This window comes from Topomyia yanbarensis, chromosome 2 (genome assembly GCF_030247195.1).
Source record: "Topomyia yanbarensis strain Yona2022 chromosome 2, ASM3024719v1, whole genome shotgun sequence".
Taxonomy (NCBI): Eukaryota; Metazoa; Arthropoda; class Insecta; order Diptera; family Culicidae; genus Topomyia; species Topomyia yanbarensis.
In genome coordinates, this window is record NC_080671.1 from 66,507,921 (window position 1) to 66,533,007 (window position 25,087).

At 36.4% G+C, this 25,087-nt stretch overlaps 1 protein-coding gene across 4 annotated transcripts in view; it reads right to left on the bottom strand.

Annotated features, from left to right (window-relative positions):
- LOC131678253 (uncharacterized) overlaps positions 1-25,087 on the bottom strand; it is a 307,356-nt gene that overhangs the window by 29,019 nt on the left and 253,250 nt on the right. For all 4 annotated transcript variants that reach the window (XR_009303610.1, XM_058958264.1, XM_058958265.1 and 1 more), the window contains 3 exons: positions 12,789-13,966; positions 12,429-12,727; positions 12,240-12,338 (listed from right to left, as the gene is read on the bottom strand). Coding sequence is in view for 3 of the 4 variants with exons in the window: in XM_058958264.1 (XP_058814247.1) it covers positions 12,240-12,338; positions 12,429-12,727; positions 12,789-13,966 (1,576 nt within the window). In the remaining variant the exon portion in view is untranslated. The remainder of the gene's footprint in view (positions 1-12,239; positions 12,339-12,428; positions 12,728-12,788; positions 13,967-25,087) is intronic.

Consider the following 25,087-nt stretch of genomic DNA (forward strand, 5'->3'; position numbering starts at 1 on the left):
GTAACATTAGAAAATTCGGCAAAAAACTTGTTTTACGATTTAGCACATAACTCTACATCTACTGGACTAATCCTTTTGAAGTTTTGAATTGTTTTTGTCCACATAATGCTCCAGGTAATGATGGAAGTTTTTTTCTTTTTTCCGATTTCTGAATTTTAAGTAGCACTTTGAAGTTCAAAATCCGATTATCGAAAAAAGGTTACTAACATGTTATAATAAAAATAGTAATTTTGCAAAAAGCTCCCATAGTTATGAAGAATAACTGTACAACGTGTTAACAGGATTGGTCCAGTATATTTTGAGTTATGTTGTACACTGCGTATTTTCGAGGTGCCTCCGGAAATTCAGTGTCAGCCGCCAAATTTTTAACATTTTGCAATGAAAACTTAGGAAAATGTTTTTCAAATGTTGCATTATGGTATGAAAATAGACTCTGTATCGCCAAAAAAAACAAAAAAGATTTTTTTATCGTAGAATATTCTCGCTTTAAAACTTTCTGAGAACATTTTTAAAAAAGTCCAATTTTACCCGACGAACAGGGTTCTTCAATCCAGAAATATATGAACCACACAAGAATGTTATTAAGCTGAACTAAGCGTATTCCGAAAACTTGTCATGATATGACATTAATTTATGCAAAGTGACCAGGAAATCAAGTGACTTCAGGGAACAAGTTCCTCGCTCTCCCATGCTACTGAAGCGTTGCGATTTCCGGCTCGATCAGGAAATCAAAACACCGAACCTGCCTAGAACAGCCAAAACGCGCTTCGCGCTATGTCTCGTAGTTTGAAACACATTTCCGTTGTTTACCAAACATCAACCGTGTATGGTATGTGTTCAAGGTGTTAATCTTATTTTGCTACTGGATGAAAAACTGTAAACGTAATATGTGCGGATCCAGGACTGCTTATCAAGTGAGTATGTACTACTCTTACCAACTATGCATATAAATTTAGTGGATGCATTTCCTTCGTTAAAAACAAACTGTAAATATATATTTTCTATGGATTCGATTGCAAGCTGGTGGCATTCTTTAAGTTTAACTCCAGCATAATACTCATTCATTACATTGCATTCACTGAACCGCTTTTATGTACAACAATTTTAATAAACATACAGAAGCTAGAATTCGTTCATCACCCCGTAATCCAATCAGAAGCCAGCGCAATTCAGTACCACGTACATTTATAAAGGTGCAGGAGAAATTTCTGCTGAGACAAACCAAATAAACCTGTTAGTAATTAGAGAACTGCTTCAAAGGCGGAAATTAACTTCATGCCTCTTCGTTCACAAGCAGCTGAATTGTTCTCACGTACCTACACAGCTGAATTGAATTTGGAGAAACAATTGCACCAGGCACAGATTGGTTAGATGGATGAGCTACCCTCTTACTAGTTATATCACGTTGCGACATAATTGGATTGTCACAAGAGCCAGGAATCGAATTTCCGCCGTACCAGACTGAGTTGATTTCTGATGGCGAAAGAGACAATGAATATGACACTTTGTTTTCAATTTGCAAACCGACAGATCGTTTCTCTAAGCAGTTTTGAACAGTCTAGGAAATAGGCGACGACGTAATAATTTATGATCGATCATTTGAGCTGCCTCCTTGAAATGCAGTCATCACACTTTCAATGTTTTTATTACCAATGTCAAGTTACGTCAAAGGTTTAAAAAAAATTGAATGAACCACCTGTGTAGATAAAAGTGGCAATAAAGTTAATGTTCAAAAACACAAGAAGACTATAAAAGTATTTGATTATTCCAAACTTACTATTGAAGTTTAAACAACTATTGGTCGTTACCTCGTATCTAGGAATGGTATGGTAATGAATGCCAAAATAGAAAACCTGATAAACATCTGAACTATAAACGAACAAAAAACCTACTTGTGCTACTGGAAATCTAAAACGAAGTGGTCGGACTGCTACCCTAATCTATTTCAGCTTATGACAATCATCTCATACACGGTAAAAAACTGACACGTGTAATACAAATGATTATGAACTTGAATCAGATTGTCTTCTATCACTACCAAAAGAAGTGATTTTAGCTTTGATTTTCTAATGATTCACAATCTGTACCAATGTGATCTAGTCTTTGAAAACTATTTAATGGAAATCACCTTTAGATGGACAAGTATATCTGTTGAATTTGCACCACTGTAAAAATCTATTGATTTTGAAAAGATTATTCTTCAAGTTTTCAAAAGTACCAGCATGAAAATGTTTCTAATAAATGTTCACAAATCGGAGCGAAAACTGGCATTCCCTGAGTATTCTAGAGCGTGAGTATTACCGGTTTTTGTTGTGCTCATTTTTATTATGCCATGGTTTATTTTCAGATAACGGAATACATAGATAAATCGTAAGGGAAATGTACAAGATATTACAAGATATATACGATTATTCAACAGCAATGTGCAAAGCATTCTAGTTTGATGTGATTTGCTGTTGGTTTCGTAATACTTGGATATGATCTCTTCCAATGGATTGGCGCATCGCATTGTAATGTTTGGAAAGTAGTGCGAATTCAACAGTAAATTACTTTACATCAATGTGACGATTTTTTACCGTGTAGCATCTCATGGTTATCGTAAGCTGCAACTTATGTTATATGATCGAACATTGTGCAATTTTGATATCAACTCTCGGACTAGTTAGACTAGTTGACTCAATGTATTGCGAAAATTTCATCAGTGGCTAAAAATAGGTATATATAAAATTGATCAGACTTCGTTTGGTGGTCTATAAAAATTAGAAAAATCGTATGTTTAGACCAATCCACCACTCGGATATATACATGCAATAATACACCGAGGGGAGCTAATTCTATAATGTATTTTAAATAAAGGGCAGAAAATTTCTCTCAGTACTTGCACCAATATTTAACCCATTCATGCCCATGTTGTTTGTGGACAACAACGTTTTTAAACAGCTATAACTTTTAATTAAGGCGAAATTTGCTCCCAAAAACAAGTAAGGCTAATAAATGTGACTATTGCCTTTCATTGGAGTATTGATAGTTGCAAGGGCCAGCTCTAGAACTGAAGTTATTGCCATTAGTCTGATTGGATTCCGATGGAGCAGTGCTGCCAGGAACAGTTTACGTTGACGACGGAAAATGAATTTTTCATTTATCTTCGTTATATTGCAATATTATAGAAAATTGATAAAACTTATCAATTTAGACTGTCTTTGGCTACATTTTCCACGCAATTGGACTGTTGTAAATATTCCAGGATTGTTGTATTGAGCATTGGAAGGTAAAAATTGAGCAGCTTCTAGCGCTGCGATGGTAGCACCTATCTTTATGAAAAAAGGCTTTTCGTGTGTCTTGACCCCATCGTTTTCAAGAAAAATAGTTTTGTAACCCTACATGCACGAGAGAAAAGTTGGACATGAAAGGGTTAAGATTGATCAATTTCAGAAAAAATATTGAATTTTTTAAATTCTTGAAATCCTCTTTGACGCTTGTTGTTGTGATTGTAACGTAAAAGGAGAGTTTCTGGTTTTATAAACGCTTTATTCGACGAGACGTTTAAAAATCCCTGCCGGAGAAATATAGAATTATTAGTAGTGTAGGTATTTTTTGTATGCAGTTCAGTAATGGTTTCATTCTACGATAAAGTTTTTCTGTAAATAATATGTCTCTTTTACGATTTAATTCGGTTAGTACTTTTTGCTGTCTATCAATAGCTCAACTAAGCCAGGCCGATTCTTGGCTTCGAGTGCAAATTGCTCAAAAAGTTTGACCCTTTTCAAAAGACAGCCTAGATCATTTTTGGAAAAAACAGTATGCAAAGTGGCTTTTTGTGACAGTGTACCGAAAGATTAATTAAAATCTGATCCAACTTTGAATGCGATTTAGCGCGAAATTCGTCTATATGCGAAATTGATTTCTCCAGTGACGTACGTAGAAGTTTATTGTTTTAGTGCTTAACTTTTTTTAATTAACGATTTTGTGCCGATTTTTGACATTTTCGGCATTTTTTCACTCAAAATTACGCGAAAAATCAAAATATAGCAAAAAATACTACGTACGTTGCTTGCTATTGTCATAAGGAATCAAAAAAACTAAAGCTTTTGGCGCTAGGTCAAAAATTGCGGGAGTTAGTTTTCCGTCCGTGGACCCCTTCCAAACAAAACGTGCATGGGGGGAAAGAGTTACAAAATGCCCATATTGTGGTGATGTTACTCTAAATTACTCTTACTATTACTAATTGTTTGTGATTTATTACTTAAATCCTATTTAAGGTTGAACAGAGAAAGGGCAAAATTTGCAAACGAAAAAAGCAGTTTTTTTTTCCACACCGTATGTCAGATCTTCATAAAAATCAATCAGCAGTACTGTAACAACATTCTACATACGCCGATTGATTTTTATGAAGATCTGACATACGTTGTGGAAAAAAACTGCTTTTTTCGTTTGCGAATTTTGCGCATTCTCTGTCCAACCTTAACCGGATCTCAATTCAGCTCTTTCTTGCGTCAAGAAAAATTCCCGAAATAAGCCTATTTTTTCGAGCTCTACTGTGGTGTAACCGCTTAAATCAACAGTAAATTTCACCAATCAAATTAACATTTTTGGAAATTCCAAATGTATTTAAAATATGTGAAAATCATGATTTGGGGTCACCTATAAAAAAATATTTATGATCGAAATATTCAGTGGCTAGTATTAAATAGAGGACCAAACCAAACCTCAAATGGACTGTGCAGTATTCCCAATATTAAACCCTTCCCGCACCGTCTACACATATCAAACGGCTGGTTCACGAAGACAAAACCAGAGTTTTGTTGTTTACAAAACTAATGGCAGAATAATTAAATTTTGACAATACTGCGTCATTATATATGAGTGCAGTGAAAGTTTAATGGCAAAAGCAGAAATTGCGTTTAACTTAATTTTAGAATAAAGCCATGGTTGCGTTTCGACTTCGCCTCATCAGAAACCGACACTAACTTATTGCCGGAATAGATCTGCGCCGGCTTGACGCTAAAGTCGAAACGCACCCATGACTTTATTGAGGTAAGATTTGTGCCCTTCACCTACAAAGAGCGGTTTCACCAAAAATTTTCGCTTTTGGGAGAAAGATTGGTGTTTACCCATTTTTTCTTCCTAGGGAGGAATATAGCACAGTAATTTTAGAGGTCAAATTGCTTGGATTTGTAGGCTTTGATATTTACTGATAGCTGAAATAGTCCATTATTATCAAAACCCAAATTTACACTGCGTGTAACCAACCATAGCTTCCTAAAGTTCGTGAATGAGAAAGAAACAATGGCACCACTAGGTAGATTAAACTGTTTCTTTTTCTAAATGTTGAATTGTTGATAAGAGTCTGTTTGTCTGTGAAATTATTGACCATTATTATTACGTGCATGTTTTACAGCCACTTTTAACTTCATTCCGATTTATTTAAAGGAACAGGTAAAATTGCGATAATTATGTTTTAATTATTACCTGCTGTTCGGAATGAAAGCCGGTAGTATCAACAGTGAAACGTATAGCTGATCAAACGCCTACAGCGACGATATCAGTTCACATCAGTTTTTTTGTCTTTTTTGAGAGGCAAGAGCGAAGGCCATTGAGTTATTTGTTTATTTGATTTAAATGTTTTTCGCAAAAAAAAATCAGCGGTGGTTTACGGGAACCTTTATGCAGGCACATGACAACCCAGAACTGTAATAAATAAACATTTTTCTGAGAATAAATAACTAGTTACGCATGATATTTATACAGTTGACACGTGTTTTTAGAGCTTCCGAGTGAACTTAAGGGATCTCATTTGAACAAGGTTTAATTTGCAGACTTCGTCTTTTGACCTCTCGAAAGAAAACCTAGAGGAACTGGAGGAACGACATACAAAATGTTATTAGTATACACTATTTTTAGTGAAGCCTTAAAGTGGAAAAAGGCTTAAAAATCGATCTCAAATTTTGAGATCGCACCATTACGTCAAATTTGAAATTTTTTTGCACGTTCTTAGGTCATTTCTCCAATGAATTTAGCTTACTTTAGAGCCCTATAATGTTTCAGATCGATCATGAGGCAGCAAGCTGTACGCAGTTTTGGAATTCCACGCGCACCTAATCTTAGACAGAACGTCACCACGGACGCCATTTAGTTTTTTTTCGTCTTGAAAAAAATTGTAAATGAAGACGGAAATATAAGCTTTTTGAATTCTAAAGCTGTTTCCTTCTATGTTTTTTGACACAAAAAATTCCAAATTTTGCTTACTTTTTGGCCATTTGAATAAGCGTCTCCCTTTAATATTGATCACGCTCAAAAAAAACTTCGATGTATCAGAAGTGGGGCGAATCTTGCTTGAGTGTATCGTGATTGAATATTGTTTTTCGGAAAGTAGAAGGAAAATAAGGAAAAATTGTGCGTCGGGGTGCGTCGGTTTTTATTGACATCTGAAGCTGCTTTTTATTATCAATAATAAAAATATCTAGTGGGACTGAATATTAATTTTGGTGTATTTTTGAGTGCTCAGTTGAATATCAGATTTTGTATACAATGTCGCGTTCTCAAGTAATGCACGTTTACAGTCACGAATACTTGAATATATGTACAAACACACTTTTTTACGGTCAAGATCAGATAATTCAGAAACCGTCAAGTTGCTCAGTGCTTTCTAGAAAATTTTATAACATAATACAGCGCATCCTTTGAAAAAATAGTTTTGGTTATTAATTCCCCTAAAAGTAATAATGGGGAATCAATTGTTCAAAAGCACTGTTTAGAGGCTTAGTGTTTTCAGTAAAGATGTTGACATTAGAAAAAAACTTTGTTGAAGACATGAGTGGTTTATGTATTCAGGGCGTCGGGATATATTAGGTTATTTAAGGCTGTGCTTCACTAGGAGGTTGATGGATGGTTGGTCTATTTTATTTCTCTGGACAAGACCAGGTCAGCAGCCGTGTGGCATCCGGTTGAAGTATCTCAAACAAGAATTGATCCACTGGATTACTGCTCCCATGTCGTAGAAAGCCCTTCTAACAGAAGTCCTCAAGCCAAGACGTTTCTCCGTGCCGAGTACTAAAAGATGCCAGTTGCTTACGGAGTGTCGTGGACGTTTGTTTCTTTGCAAATCGTGGGATTCAAATAATGCTTATGTCCCTAATACGCATTTCGGGGCTCGCGTTAAGCGACTATAAGCCAACGTGCTTGATAGCTTCTATTTCCTGTAGAATAAGTGCTGATTGATTGAGTATGGTTAGAATAGCAAAAGTAATCTTCAGCAGGAACGTACAGCAACTATGTATCTATCGCCTTGTGCAGCAGGCAAAAGATTTCATAGATTTGGTTCAAGAATCGTATTTCCATAAAGGAAACTGGTATACTGGAAAGCTTCTTAACCCCGTCTTCGTAACTTTCAACAAAAAATGGCATGACAAAACCACGTGAAATGCCTCCCTTGTGAGCGCTATTTATGCATGTCTTATGTCCATCGTCACAACTCGTGACATATGTGCTGTCACAGGCAATATAACTGTTGCTAACATGAACAGGAGATACGCTACGTAGCATGCATATCAGCGGGGAAAGTCTACTACCATTCTGTTGCACAATGTTGTCTACAACATTGAAAAAGGTTTTTCGCAAAAGTAATCAAGTTTATGAGTTTTTCAGGATATTGAAGGTGCTTTTGACAATATGTCAATATGTCTATTTGGAAGCAGCACGAAGTCATGGAGTACCTTCATATATCACTAACTGGATACATGCAATGCTTAGCAACCGACATCTGTGCTCATCGATAAGACAAAGATAAGGAAATTAAGCGTCTGCGGATGCCCTAAAGGTGGTGTGCTGTCACCACTTCTATGGAACCTGTGGAAGTATACAGTTGCTCCCACTCACACGTAGTTTTGTTTTTAAACGTTCAATGTGAGAATTCCTCCTCGCTAGATTCTGTATGGCGTACAATCGGCACTTCAACAGGGAGAATTTTCGGTAAAAGAATCTTTTTTTGCTCTGACAGTCAGGCTGCTCTGAAAGCACTTAGTTCGACAGATTCGAGATTGAAATTAGTAATCGCATGTCGAACTCAACTCGAAGAACTTGGCATTTCAAATGCTATCTACCTTCTATTGGTACCCGATCATTCCGGTATTACTGGAAATGAATAGGAGGACGAATTGACCAGAGCTGGCGCTGCAACTGATTTCGTTGGTCCAGAACCGGTTCTACCACTGTCGATAAGTCGGATAAAGCACGGCTTTATCTTTGGGCTGCATCCGAACATGCAAGCACAATTGCAGTATGCTAGTGATGGCACTGATTAGACATTTTAAACTCAATTATCACATGGCTACTATTCAACGTGCTGAGTATTATTCGTGTGATCTTTGTGATTCCGATTACGGAACTTCATATCATTTGATATGCAACTGCCCTGCAGTAATGCAATTGCGTATCCGGATTTTCGGTTCTCCATACATAAATGAACCTATGTATAAAGGGCGAACACGAAATTATTGCGACACATTTAACAGGGCATAACTTCTTTACCACTGGATAAAAATCAACCGAATTTTGCACACTTTCTCATTGATGTGTATTGTTTACATGCTGTCAAACTCGAAGTCGTGTTTTTTGATTCAACGAAAATGAAGGTGAACCAACGCGAGTCGAGAAAACAAATTCTTTCCAAACACCTGGAATTTCCTGACCTGTCGCACCGGCAGTTGGGAAAAATGTTGAACATTCACCATTCAACCGTCTCCAGAGTGTTGAAGCGGTTCCAGGAGCGGTTGACGTTGGACCACGGCAAAGGAGCTGGAAGAAAACCGGGACCGGAGAACAAAAAGACGGAGGGAAAGGTGAAGTGGATGATTAAAGCAAATCCCAACGTCTCAAGCCGTGATTTGGCTAAAAAGATCGGCATGTCGCAGAGCTACGTCCAGAATGCAAAGAAGAGAGCTGGACTACATACATACAAGGTACAGAACTTCCCAAACCGCGATGAGCGGCAACAATCGACTGCCAAAACTAGGGCACGGAAGCTCTACGACAAGATTCTGACAAAATATGGCTGCTGTGTGATGGACGACGAAACGTATATAAAAGCTGATTTTAAGCAAATTCCGGGGTTGGAGTTTTTCACCGGCAAGAGCAAGTTCTATGTGGACGACAAATTCAAGAAGAAAATATCGAAGTTCGCCTCCAAATATTTCATTTGGCAGGCCATCTGCTCTTGCGGACTGAGGAGTGAGCCTTTCGTGACAAAGGGCACAGTAAATGGCGAGATCTACAAATCTGAGTGCCTCGAGAAGCGCCTTTTGTCGTTCTTGCAGCAGCACGACGAAGCTCCGCTATTTTGGCCAGATTTGGCATCATGCCACTATTCTAAAAGTGTCCTGGAGTGGTATGAGGCCAATTCTGTCCATTTTGTTCCAAAGGACATGAATCCGCCAAACTGTCCGGAGCTGCGCCCGGTGGAGCAGTACTGGGCAATGATGAAGCGGGAACTTCGGAAGAGCAAGAAGACAGTCAAAGACGAGAAGGACATGTTAAGAAAATGGAAAAAAACTGGGAAACTGGTACCGGATGACACTGTAAAGACTTTGATGGAGGGCATCAAGCGAAAATACGTTCAATTTTACACTCAAGGCTCCATCGATTAACTTTTCTTTTGATTTTTGAAGTAAATATATGTATAAAACTACCCTAAAATTTTTGTTTGATTTTAAACATTATAAGAAAATTGGCATGACATTTTCGGTGTCGCAATAATTTCGTGTTCGCCCTTTGGGGAGCTAAAACTCAAGAATATGTTGTGGTTCTTAACCCACTGTGGTAAAGCGCTATAGAATTCATCAGTAGGGTTTATTATTCCTTCGGGAATGAAGAATACAGGATATTTATTGTATTGTGTGGTGATCGCATGATGTCATTTTTCATTTCCCTTCCTTTTTCTTCCACCTTCTTTTCTCTTCCCACCAAGAAAGTAATGAGACGACATGACAAGGCACAAATCTCCGAATACCATGGGAAATGTGCCAATCGAGCTGATATAGTCTGATTCCTGAGGTTTTCAGGTTATCGAGATATATTAGGTCATTTGTGAAAAAACCCCTTTAATAAAAGTTGTTCTAATATTAATGTTTTAGATAACTCTTACAATTGTTTGACCTGCTGCAAAGCTATTTGGAAAAATGAAATAGACATTTTTCTTCATGGTATGAGTCTCTAAAATGCACTATAAAAAGTTATATTGAGGAAAATTTGATTTGATGAAATTTCACAATTATTGTACAATATTTCGAAATGATGAGAGCTTTCAACTTTTTTAACAAAGTTTTTGCTTATATCATTCTCAACAACTTTACTGAGAAACTAAGTTTCTAAATAATGGTTTTTGAAGACTTGATTCTCCATTATTACTTTTGGAAGGATTAATCACCAAAATATGTCTTTTATTGAAAAGATGCGCTGCATCATATTATAAAACTTTCTAGAAGACACTAAACCCCATAGTTGAAGGTTTTGTAATGGTGTGATATTGACCGCAAGACTGTTTTTGAAATTTATTTCAGTATCCTTGAGTTTCAACGTGCATAACTTGAAAACGCGACCAATCTAATTACGCCAATCAACTCAGCGCTCAAATGTACACCAAAAATAATCACTTACGGCACTGTTTTTTATTTTGTTTAATTTTCAATCCCACTGCAGGTTATTCTTATTGTCGATAATACAAAAAATCTTCAAATGTCCATTAATCCGATCCTGACGCATTAGAGACAAACTGAAGCGCAATTTTTCACCACTTTCCGAAAAACAAGTTGGTTTCTTGTCGAACATTGTTGTTACACAAGTAGGATATATATATTTTAATTTTTCTTCAGCCGGTTGCGAGGTGTGATATGAACTATCACACTACGGCTCTGATTCTTGACGTACAACAGGCCCTGATGTCCGTGCAAAATTTCACATATGATAATAACATGGTTTTAATAAGCCGCGATTATAATGTCGAGTTGTGGGTGATTTCATCACCTTTTTTCTATGACTAACACGAAAAGTAGATTGCAGAATTCTTTGTTCATTCGATTCGATGTCCAATTAAATTAAGCGTGCAGCAATATTTTTTTTACAATATTTCGCACATGACACGTATTGGATTTGCTTCATAAACAGATTTTCAGGAATTTTATTCAAATGTTATACATACCTACGCTAGTTTTTCTGAACGCGATTGCATTTCTCAGGCGTGACAAAATACTTCATTAGGGGAACGTGGAGTATAGCCGTCATCATATAAAGTGTGGCTAGCAGTTCCTTCGAACAATTCCGTTCGCACAACAGGTCTTCAAATAGTCATTAGAACAGGATATAATTAATTGTCTAGTATACCCCCAACAATTCTTATACCATGGTCGGAATGAAAAATAAATGACAATAGTATAGGGATTGAGCTATCTGAAAAATTAGGTGAAAGTGAAATTACAGTGAATATAGAAAGTGAAATTTCAGTGAATATAGTGAAATTTCAGTGAATATAGTATTAAGTCGCTAGCGAACATATTTCCAATATTAATATTCACTTGACAAACATATTTCAAGCAAGATATAATATTTAATCCAGTAGGCCAGAAAATTTGATTGGCAATTTTCACTGATTCATAGCATATTGGAAATAAGAATTCCAGAATAAAAGTTGTCCATAGTTACTCCAACAGTTCCATATTGTAGAATTACAACTAAACATTATCAACAACCTTAATGTGGCGGCCATGCCCTGCCTTCCTCTATATTGTCCATTCTTACACCCCATTCCTGAACATTCCGTAGCTGTTGTTATAGAATGGCGTATGTTTCCGTCCGCTATTTTACACAACCATTAATGAGGTAGCAATTGCTTTTCCAGAAGGCATCAACGTCTAGGTTTAGCCAGTAAACAGTTCAGTAACTGTAGGCTTCCTGGAAGTATTTCTTCGACAAACTGTGTTGCCCTAGTGATATAGTCTGATGACTTGTAGCGATAAGCACGTGCTGGATAATAAATAACAATTTTATATGGCGATAAAGTCACGTTGGAAATCCGGTGGTGCTCTCTTACCACTCCACGCCTCTGGCATAACGACAAGTGTAACACTGATTTTTAAGAGAATGGGAATGTTTTTACTAAACAAAAATGTATTCAATTTAAGACAAAGAAGTGTCATGCATAAATTTAACAACACTTCAAGTGGTCAATATTATTAAATTCAAGTGCTTACCTCTAGCTTGAACGCCTCGCACATTATCACCTGAGCCACCTTGTCATCGACATCGGCAATGATGATTCGGGCATTTTTCGATTTCAAATCCAACAGGTACTGTAAATGAAATTAAGCAAACGGCAACGTTTTACTCGTGAAAACCCAGTACATATGTGCAATAAACCATAAAAGGTTAATGAATCCTACCCGCTTCATTTCAGTTTCGCCACGGTCGCGGGGAAATTTTTTGTTCGAAATTAGCTCAATGTCATTCTCCTTGAGTAGTGTTTCCATGTGGGAAATGTATTCGGTTGATTTTTGGCCATCCTCCGTCAGAGCGGCAACTCTATTCCAGTTCAGTTGCTTCAACAGCCGTGCGTATACGTGCTCATACTGTCTATTTTCACCAATCGTGCGAAAGAAGTACGGATAAGTTTCACGATCTGAAAGAAAGGCTCCCTCGGCGGAATAGGAGATGACGGCCATTCGAAAGTGCTTGGAGACACCTGTGGGACAAAGCCGATTAAATATAAAATAGGATAATGAAAAACACAAAGAATATCTCACCTGCAATGGGTTCGACAGTGTCACTGCAAGCCGGCCCCAGAACTCCAATCATCCGTTCCTGTCTGATATAGTAATTGATGAAGGTTTTCATAACAGTATCTGCGCGACATTGGCCGTCGCTCTTGAGAATGATAAGTCGATGATTGGGTAAAATTGTGTTATTGAGATTAACCGCCTGCTGTGCCATTACGGCTGCCGGCATGATGCCTAAATATGTTTTGCCGAGACCCGAAAGGGGAAAGATTCCTCCTATATAAATGTCTTCCTTAACCTCCCCCTTAGGTTTCCACTCGTGCCATCTTGTTTCGCTTGCCTTCAGCCATTCACAAGCTATTTGATTGTAACGTTTCGACACAGCATGTTCGTCATACTCCATAGTCGTTTCGTCCCTTGCTTGCAGGATTTGTTCTTCGTATTTGTCGTACAAGTCTATTAGCGCGTGTATATCCTGTTTATCAAAATAAACTCTCAGCAAGGACTGGAGGGCATGCTGGGAGGTTTCGAACTCATGAGCGTGATATTTGAGCAATGGAGTCAACTCGTACTTGCAGCCGGTATTATTGCTTACTATAATGTCCTCACATCGCGGCATCGTTACCGACACATATTCCACCGTTTTGCTGTCAATTACTTCCGATGGGGACCAGTGCAGAACCAAAAATTTCTTGGACATTTTCCGATCACCACCGTACTGTTTCATCAGGTAGTTTATGCCATGTTTAATTTTCCCACCTAGCCAGATAACTTTCAGTTGAAATTTGAGCTCATCGATATGCTTCACTATGAATTTAGTATCCTCGTAGTGCGGCGCCAGCACGAGAGCGCACTTTTTCCCTTGCGCACACTGTTCCGGCACGTACATACCGTCCCGATTGCAGTCAATGGAGCATCGTTTCTCTGACCATTTTTTCAACTCATCCAGCACACTGTCCACTACCTCGAACTTTTTTATCAGCTCATAGTAGCTGCGGTCGTTTTGATTTTCCTGGAACATGGTGTATGGGTACATCTTGGGGAAGGCATCCTCCTTCCGGATCAGCGGTTTCGGTATGAACAATCCAAATCGACCCGGATGCGTAATGGCACCTGCTTCTTCGATTTCCGGCGGAATGATGTGGTAGTCCGATAGCATCCAAACTTCCAGATCAATCGTCGGCTCCGGCCAGCTGGTGCCGTCTCTGTGATGTGAATAGAAATAGGGAAAGCTTAGGATGGTACCGCACATTAGAACGCTTGCGAAAAGAGAATCGAGTAATTGGTACCAATTTGGGGGGTGATTTATGACAAAGTTGTGTGAAAATTTAAGTATATGTGGAGACCACCCAAGTACAAGTAGGTTAACCGTACAGCTACTATTGAATTTTTTATTTCGGGTAACTAATAAAACAAAATGCTTCTATAAAATTCATAGAATTGAGAAATTGCTTTCTCTTCAAATAGTGTACCTATAGCTTCATTGTCGCACTGTTTATATTATTACAAGATGTATCGAGCAAACTGTGTCGAGAAACCAATAATAATAATAATAATAATAAAGTACAGTTTATTAAACTTCAGAGTTCATTATTATCGCTATGATGATGTGTTTTACATAGCAAAGGGAAAGTATAATTAATAACAGCTAATTTGACGTTATTTGTGCAGAAAAGTTAACATAAAAATGCTTCCAACCAATATTCAAACTTCTAACAAAAAGATTTACTATATGCTAGAGAATTATCTTAAGTCACGGCAATAGGTTGAATATAATGTTTCAAAACGCCCACAACTTTTAAAAATGTTATTTCGTAAAAAAAACGTGCTCGTTTCACTACATTTGTTTTTGCACAGCGAGAAATACGAGTCCTCTTCGAGCTGTGGTGCTCTGCGACGCTCCAAGGACGTGGTGCGGATTTTGTCCGCACCCAAGTAACAATTGAAGTTTTATAGCATGCCAAAAGTGAAATCTAGGTTTTATGATTGGCGTTAAAATTATTATAAAATTTTAAATGTAGCTAGGGCATTGTATCTTTTACAAAGGTTGGAACTAAGCGATAACGTTGATATTGACACTTTAAATATTCTTCAAGCGAATCAGCAATTAAAGATTGTTTTCTGTCAAATCCAAGACACCACATAACACCACATAACACATAAGGCTTGTTGCATCAAATCAAAAAGTATGTTAGTGCAGATACCGGTGATACCAAGCGCATTAAGTTTCCTAAGCAAGACATCGGCCGCAAGGTTCCATAGTAGTGGTGACAGCACACCACCTTGAGGACATCCGCAGACGCTCAGTTTCCTTACATCTATTTGTCTTAACGATGCGCACAGATGTCGGTTGCTGAGCAGTACGTGTATCTTGTTCGTGATATATGAAAGTATTCTATGACTTCGTGACTGCTTCCAAAATGGATTCGATAGACACGTTGTCGAAAGCACCTTTAATATCAAGAAAAATTCGTAAACTTGATTGCTTTTGCGAAAAAGCTTTTTCAATGTTGCAGATAGCATTGTGTAACAGAATCATACACTGAAAACCATTCGATGAAGAAAATAACAAAACAATTTCTTGTTTTCCTAATTAGTTGATTTCAACAGAAAAATGAAAAACGTAACTAAATTTTCTCGTAATTTCGCGAGATTCTCAAATAATAGTTATTGAAAATTATTATTGATTTTGATTCAAGACGCACATCATAGGAAATGACAGCAAAGTAGCCAAGATGCACACCTTACTGAAATACATCAAGCTAGCGATAGCAACTATGTTCATACACGCTGGGAATAACGGTTATGCGCGTAGGGTTTTGTCTCAGCTTGGAAAGCTTGTTTTAGCCTGGACGCAACTACCTGAACCAGTACACACAAAAAACAGAAATTCAACTGACCTCATTTTGGTTTTACCTAGTTTTTCTTTAAAAACATTTCAATAAAGGGATAATTTTGATTGACATTTTTTTCAATTTATACTGAAAGTTGAAAGTATTGTCGAAAATTGTCAAAATCATTCTATTTCGGATTTAGTCGATTATATAGTAAAATTTCAATTATTAACAAATGTAATATGCAATATGATAATTATTTTTCATCTTTTGTGATTCCAAACTAGATGTGGAATAAGTATGAAGTTTTTTTGTAGTGCTGGCTGACTAAATAGAAAAAAATATACCTGTCATCTAAAATTGAAATCATCAATCAATTATTAACAATCCTTAAAAACCTTTGGCTATTTCGTCTCATTTAAGAGTGCAGTTTATAAAAAGATAACATTATGAGAAACAAAACTGTATATTATATTTACCTGTTAATTACTGGCATACGGAGTATTTCAACAATTTAATTCCATACCTTCATCCGTCGGTCGATGAAACAAAACGTTTGATGATGATGATGATGATGATGGTCCCACCTCATACCCCCACAAAGGTGTGAGCTGAACGATTTATCTCAAAGATAATTAATATTTTGATTCATAACAAAACCAGTTAACAATAAAACGGACTGGTTCAATTTTCAGACATAGCCTTTCCTTCAAAGGAACGTAACCAGATACATTTCGAATATTCCGCCAACAACCAGGGTCCACCAGGAAAATTTCCATACCGGGATTATGTTATCTTATGTTGTATTTTATGATGAAGCAGTTTAATTCAACAATGAGATGAGTTGAATTCCAGTCGTTTGTGTCTTGGCTGAAAACGTAGTGTAACGGCATATGCAATTGTGTCTGGACTAAAACAAGCGTTACAAGCGGAGACAAGCGTTTCAAGCTTTAGCTCAGGTAGGCTTTTTAAGTTTTGTGCTAGGCTGAAACGTTCGTGTCCAGACTGAAACTGACAGCATTGAACCAACAGCGTTGGATTATTGTTTTCAACAAAAATTTAGTTCACCCAAATATTAACTAGATGAAACCAAAAACTCAACTATTTTTTTAGTTGAAATTGTGATGAATCGGTTTTCCGTGTAGTACATTCCCCCGCTGATATGTATGTTGCATTGCATGTAGCGTGTGCTCACTCAAGCTAACATCCTGAATATAGTGGTCGATTAAAAGTTCCACTGTTTTGAAAGGAAGGAGCTCAGACTGATCAGTCTAAAGCTCTTTGCCTCCTCATAAGTGACGCGGCCACCTTTGGGAATGAATTTCGTTGGTTTTTCCCACCACGCTAATGGAATGTATCCTGTTGTTAATTTATAGAAAACGTACTTCCTACAGATATGCTCTTTCTTAAGTCCAGTTTTTGGACATGAATTCTCCTCTGTGCAGCGAGTCAGTCAAAGTCCTCAGGACGAGCAATAAAAGTAATGGGATAATCAATGGTGACCATTTTCATTGACCCCGTGCCCATTAAAAATCCCTAGCTCTCTACAGGGAGTCTCAGAATAGGTATCACCATCTCTTACTTCCAGTCTGCTGTCCACATTTACCGTGCCAGTGCTATAAGCAAACGAAGCTATCGAAAAACAACAATCACGCCAAGCCAGTGCGAACAATAAAGCACCGTTACTTTTATCGTTTCGGTATCGATCGTTTATTTCATGATCGGTGAAGTTCATAAGCAAAATTCGAACAATCTTCGGTGCCATATAGTGGCCGTCCATTTTAAATGCTGCCTAATCCGCTCTGGTGTTTGCGAAGTGGAACATTTATTAAAGGTGCAAATGCAGCTGAAACTTATCGAAGCCGTCGCACAGTGGTCTAAAATTGAAAAAGACGGTTTTAAGTGATTCCTGGTTTCCAGTTACGTTTTTGTGCTTTGGTGTCTTCGGAAAAGTTTTGTAGAATTTGTTTGCGTATATTTTGAAATAGACAGCTTAATTCTCATTACGGTGTTATAACCACTTTTCAATCACTTTTTTTTATTAATCAATAAAAAAAAATTCTTCTGTTAAGGTTTATATAACCATAAACTTGGTGTAACTTTGCTTAAGAGATCATTCGTCTGTACAATTTTAAAGGCAAGATATAGTTGTGCGATTATATTTGCGCTCTAAATCTCATTTTTGAAATTTTCTTTGCTAGATCAGATTTAATCAATTAGAAGTCTTCTGGAAAATTTCAGATAGCGGTAAAGCGCGTAACATTCCTAAATACACCAATGCTGTTTAACGTAAAATTTCGGAAATAAAATAATATTTCAGTAAAAAGATACGGTTTTCTTACAAAATTTTGTGCTAATTTTTAGATATGTTTTATAGTATAAGGTTGCATTTGGAAGTAAAACTGGAGCCCAACCTAGAAAGATTTGTGTTTGAGCTCAATCAACATACGCACGAGAGATAGATTTTCTTCCATCTCACCATCTTGGATTTATCAGGCAACATTATAAGTTATCAGTAGTTGGGGAAGCTTTTCAGAGCTGCCAGATACAGATATGCACAAAATACAAAGTTTAAATAGTTTTCTATCAAAACTTCTATTAAAAGAGATTTTGTTGAACACTCCCTACACCCGTTTTACTAATGCAAAATCGTCTGGCAGCTTTGGGGTTAACACTGTGCTGCTAACATACCGACAAAAATATTATTATATTGAGATTATGGGCGTTTTTTATGTAAAAATGGCTGAAGAACACGTGTAAAAACGCACTACTGCTTAAAACTAATATTTTTTCTATATTTCTTGAATCTCGCGTGAATAGAACTGGAGACATAATCAAAAGCAAATCAAGGATTCTGGCAATTTCTCAAAACGAGGGATGCTACCATGGCCCGATGGGTGATTCAATCGACATAAAAATTTGGATTTTTATATAATGGTCCTAGATGAACAACTCTCGCGTGTTTTTTGAGAAGGGACAATAAGCATGCTGTCATAATTCACTTTGAGAGGAAATTCCGGACAAACCGTAACTTGTCGAGAATTTAACATCCATTTTATGAAAGAGAAAAGTTTTCTCTTTCGTCTGTTGCTGCGATTTATAGTCGGCTATTGATGTCTTGCCCAGAATTTCCTCTCAAAGTGAATTTTGACAGTATGCTTATTGGCCCTTCTCAAAAAAAACACGCAAGAATTCCTCCAAAATTGGTTAAAATCCTTGAATGTCGATTACACGTGCATTGATCATTTTGCGCGGAACAACCCATAGTGAGTGTTTTTGAATTCATTTATCAGTATTCTTGGACTAAGTACGGGATTTTAAAACTGCATTTGCAAAAGTGTCCGATTTTTCAAAAAAAAGTTTTACAGTTAGAAGTAAGTACTTTGTCTGGCGCACTTTGAAATGGTTCAAAGATACTGAAAATTTTAAAATTGTATGCTATGGAGGCGCTGCACGAACAGTAAGTGCAAATATGACGACTAAACGAGTGTGGAAGATATTCATGCGTGACCACTGTCATATTTTTGAAAATTGTTTGCGTGTTGTTATAGCAAAGAAAGGCAATAGATTTGAACTAAATTAATGTATTTCTATAACAGTTCTATAACAGTTGGCATCTATTCTGTGACAGCCATCAAACTTTGGCTCTAAACTATGAAGGACATTCCAATTTTGTTTTTCAAAGACTCCTTCAACCGCAAATTTAGGGTATGTTCTGCCGACTATATTAGCCAAAGCTGTCGTCCTGCAATCTACACTGGAAAATCATTGGAAAGTTATAAGTTGACGTAATCATTATGTAATCGAAATAGCAAGAAATCAAAACGAGTGCACTGAAACCCCATGTACAAACTCTTTTTTTACGTAATCTTTTTTTTACGTAACTTTTTTTTACGAACTAAGTTGAGTAACTTTTTTTTACGAACTAAGTGAGTGCGCACAGTACCGTGTGAAGTTGTACACAAATTAAAATATTCTTAGATAACTATAACTAATAAAAGCTGCGTATTTTCGAAAGGGGATTGACGAGTAGATAACGGAAATCGATGTTTTAGGTCATTTGCACATCCAAGATGGCGACTTCCGGTAGTCCCTAGACACGACCTCATAACCCTTTGATTATTGCGCATAAATTACCAGCACGAAATTTTAAAAAATCTGATTTTATTTTTGAATCTTAAAGATAAGAAAAATATGCCCATGAAAGCGTTTATGTACTCGAGTTTTACTTGGTTCGTTTGCCAGAACCCATCGGGGATAGATTGGGGGCTGATCAAATCGGGTGTTTACTGTGTGCCAACAACTATGCATGAAAAACAAAATGGAGATTTTCGGAAGAAAGCTAACGAGTAAATGACAGGAATCAATGCATTAAATACATTTTTATGCAGGAAATGGCGACTTACGGTTGAGGAAAATTATTGATGTGCCTAACTTTATTAGTATTTTCGCATTGGAGTGCAAGAATTAATGTCAGAAAGTGATTTTCTTACAATCTTAAATGGTGCCTCCTTGTAAAGCAAAATTTTTCATGACCCTAACAATAGGGGTATTTTTAAAATAGCTGAGAAGATTCCGGAATCCGCAAGTCAATATATGACAAACAACCCAAAATGGCGACTTTCAATTGTTATCTACTTGACAAATTCCTTCCCAAAAATACTCGTATTTTAAGGGTATTAGAAAATTTTGCACGATTGTAAGTCGCCATCTTGGATTCCAAAATGACGTCGCTCATCGATTTCCCTCATCCACTTGTCACGCCGCTTACATAAATACCCTATTGTTAGGGTTTTGGACGAGTATTTTCAACCGGAAGTTACCATCTTGAATTTCTAACTGACGTCACTCGTCGATTTCCGCAATCTACTTGTCACGCCCGTTCCAAAAATACCCATATTGATAAGATTTAAAAAAAGTTTTGCTTAACCGAAAGTGGCCATCTTGATTTTCGGAATGACGTCACACATCAGCTTCCGTCATCTACTTGCCCTGCCATAATGTTAGCAGTTTTGGACGATTTTGTTCAACCGGAAGTCGCCATTCTGAATTTAAATTTTGGGTTTAAAAAGTCTTGCTCAATCGGAAGTAGCCATCTTGGATTGCAAAATGGCTTCGCTCATCGATTTTCACAATCTACCTGTCATGCCCGTTCCAAAAATACCCATATTGTCAAAGGTTTAAAAAGTCTTGCTCAACTGGAAGCCGCCTTCTTGAATTTCGAAATGACGTCACTCATCGATTTCCGTCATCTACCTGCCATGCCCATGTAGAAAATACCCATATTTTTTGGGTTTTGAAATTTTTTTCTCAACCGGAAGTCGCCATCTTGGATTTCAAAATGACGTCACTCATCGATTTCCGCAACCTACTTGTCAAGCCCGTTCTAAAAATATCCAATATCCGTCAGTTGCGAGAATATCTTGATTAACTTCACTTGCATTTTGAATGATTCACATTATTTGTTATTCTTTACAATGGTTATGCACGTAGATCTTAAGACGAACTTATTTGACCTGCTTCATACTATATAAAGCATTATGTCATGAATCTCAAAGAACATACACAGAAAAAAATCATCAGCATATTACTTATTATGTTTCTAGGTCTTAAGTTCGGTATTTCAAAAAGTTCTTGGATGGCAATAATACTACAATACTTCATTGAACTTTGTATTATGACCCTCCATGAGTATGTACCGCATCCATATACGACCGAAAGATAACTGGATACGCTTGTAGATCTTTAGACCTTCACTCCAGGAAATTCTTGGAAAACCTGGAACATGAGTAAATATAAGCACACCTCCCTAGTAACAATTGTGGTTTTATGATAGTTTTATAGCCACTGATAAAACTTAGATTGCACTTGTAGCGTGCTATAAAACTTCAATTGTTACTTGGGCTACCTATCTACCTATTTGATACAAAATAGTTTTGAAGTTATAGAAGCATTTAATTTCAATTGCTTTTACGAAAGGAAATTCTATGAGAATGTGAAGAGAACTTTTTTTTACGAACTAATTCCTAAATAACGAACACTTTTTTACGAACCAATTCGGTTTACGAACCCCTGGTTTAGTTCGTAAATGGAGTTTCCAGCATATTGCAAACCTTCTCAAAATTTGAATTATTCGTTCATTTTATAATTTTCCCTTCTTTTAGCAGTGTACTATGTATTATTTTCATTAGTATAAAGGTAACAACTGAAATAACAACTATAATTTTAAACCTAAATGATACTCTAAGATACGCATAATTTGATGACATTATAAATACATTGCACAGTAGTCCTCTCCACATTCGGAAAAAGTTTTGAAATATACATGGGTCAGCTCAATTTTTGGTTCTAGGTGTGAATTTAAGAACTTTCGCCAAAAATGGCTTAATTTGGACATGATTTAGAGGTGTCTCCAATCAAAAATCGTGTTTTTGCTATGTTTCCATAGGAAGATCACATCCACTCTGATTTGATATGCCCTACATGCCCACATATAGTTTTAACAGGTGAACATAGCTCTAATCGCAGTAGAAAATTTGTTAACTGGATTTTCATATAGAAAAGTGTATCAAAACCAAGGAAAATTAGTAGTATTTTTTCTTGGTTTTGGTATTCTTTTCTATATAAAAATCCAGTTAACAAATTTTCTATTGCGATTAGAGCTATGTTCACCTGTTAAAACATGTTAAGATATGTGTAAGGAACAACCTTTGATGATATGTGGGCATGTAGGGCATATCAAATCAGAGTGTATGTAATCTTCCTATGGAAACATAGCAAAAACACGATTTTTGATTGGAGACACCTCTAAATCATGTCCAAATTAAGCCATTTTTGGCGATAGTTCTTGAATTCACACCTAGAACAAAAATTTGAGCTGACCCATGTTTATTTCAAATTTTTTTCCGAATGTGGAGAGGTCTATTGCACAGTGCTCCAGAAAGCAAATTTAGCAAGAAATTATGAGATTTAACTAAAACTACATCACTTAGCCTTATCATGTCTATGGAAAAGTTTTCGTAGTTTGCGAGCCCCTTCTGTTTTGAGAACAACTAGTAGGGTCGTTCTAATTCTACCAAGATCATAATTTTAACTTTTTAATCATTCTAGATAGTGCCGTACAACCTTCAGGGAAGTTGTAGATCGAATAGTTTTACAAAAGTTTGCTGAATACATATAAGCTCTCTATGTCATACTTCTCATTTTACAATAAATTTAAAATATAAGGTTATGGTGTTTCTTAAAAAAAATGTTTTACGGTGGAGACCCGATTTTATCAGCACCCGATTTTATCAGCCCCCGATTTTATCTACCCACGATTTTATTAGCTTTTTGACCCGATTTTTTTAGCTTCATATAAAAATTGATAGTTGGTAGTTTGATGGGCTCTCGCAGACGAACCAAGTTTCATATCTTAGGGATCCGAAAAATGCAAAAATAAAAATATCATTTTTTTAAATTTTGCGCTGTCAGGCCCCCTTAAGGGGAACTTGAAGCAAATAATTAGAAAGAGTTTCGAGGCTATATCTAAGGACCAAAGAAGAATATGCAAATAAGGCCATGATTCGAGGTATAATTGAGTAAAAAATGGCGAGCACGATATTTTTTAAAATTGCACAAAACTGATTTAAAAAAATCAATATTTGATATTATAAGCACTTATATTTTTTGGTATCAGAAGCTAGAGTTTTGAGGTATTAGAAGAAAATATTCGTCTGCAAAAACTCTGAAAAACATATTTAAAAAAATGAAAACTGCAAAAGTTGCATTAAAAATTTGGTTTCTCATGGATTGTTCCTTAGTAGTATGTTTAAATTACTTTTACGGTGGACAACTTAGAGGATACAGCTTCGTTTTCATGATAAATTTTTGCACATCACAAGAATTTTTTATTATTTTAAATAGTGGGTAGGGTGGTTCAAAATTTATTAAAATCAAAAAATTAACGTTTTAATGGCTCGAGATAGAGTTTCGCAGTCTTCTGGAATATTGAAGAAAATCCAATTTTAAAAACTTTGTCGAAAACACTGCAATTCTATGTCTTGTACTTTTCAATTTACAAGAAATTTATCGAAAAAAATTGTGGTGTTTCTTGAAAAATGGTTTTGTTTATATAGCTATGGCAGTTTTGATTTTTCATTTAGATAACTTTAGAAATACTTTCAGATATTTTAAAGAACAGTTTGTCTGAATATATTAAACCTCTAGCTTCTTTCGTTTTAAAGTTATATGTGCTTTTATACCAAAAATTACCTATTTTTTGAGCAAATTTTGCAAGATAAACAAAAATATCGTAACTGTCATTTTTTGGTAATCTGTACTACAAACCATGGTATTTAATATGACAGCAACCGTATTTAGTGTTAAGTGCCCTAATTGAAGATGATGTTATTTGAAAAGTTATATTAATGTAAAAGTTCTCATAACTTTGAAACGAAAAAAATTAATAGTTGATGTATGAAAATCTTCAAGTTGTCCAAAGGGTACTTTTGCGTAAAATAAAAACTACAAAATTTATACCGTTTTTAGCAACACCCTAAAGCTTACATTTTGATTTGTCGTGCAATGGAAAGTATAAAAGATAGAGCTTGCGTGTCTTCAGCAAATTTGTCTAAAATGTGTTGTTCTACAACTTCTATCGAGCCATTAAAAAGTTCAATTTCAAATCTTGCTAAAATTAGAACCACCCTAGCTTCTGTTTAAAAGAAGGGTCTTGCAAAGCACAACAACTTTCCTAAACGTATTGTAAGGCTAAGTTACATTCTGGGCCACTGGGCATTGATGACAGAATAAAACTACAGATATTTCCAAGTGTTAAGTTTTTTTGAGGATTAGGCAATTGATGAAATTTTCCTAATAGTATTTAGTACTCTTTCTTGGGAGGCTTGTTTGTTAATACTTCACAACTGTCAGACCCAGTTGCTCTCACTCTCTTTCGTTCTTGGCTTTTATGGCACCTTTTTCAACGTATTTTGTATCTATCGTGTCTAGAATGTTTCTCAGGGGAAATGTTCCATCTCAGGTTCATAAGATTAAATGTTTTCTGGTCCATCCAAACTTCTTATGTGCCAGTAGCACATAAAGCCAACACTTTCGTAATTTTCTCAAGCATAACAGATTACGTTGTGAACAATGGATGACACAAACAGCCATCCCTCAGGATGCGGCGAAATTGGGCAACTTGTAATCAGCCTTTGCAAAATAGTTCGAGCGTAACGCCGAAAGAATTTTGATTACAGTTCAAAAATCAAACGAACGTGAAACGAAAGGTACCGAGACTGAAGGATTAGTCAAGCACCTTCTCTAGCCAACCACTCAATCAAATATCTTAACGATCAGCCAGGGTTGATTGCCCGAAAACAACTAAGTGCTCAAATTGCATCGATATAGCTCTACCAGCGCATCAATACCGTTCAATACATCGGTGTATATTCTTGAATGGTTCTAGAAAAAAAATGCGATATGAACTCGAAACGCAAACAGCGGACGCAG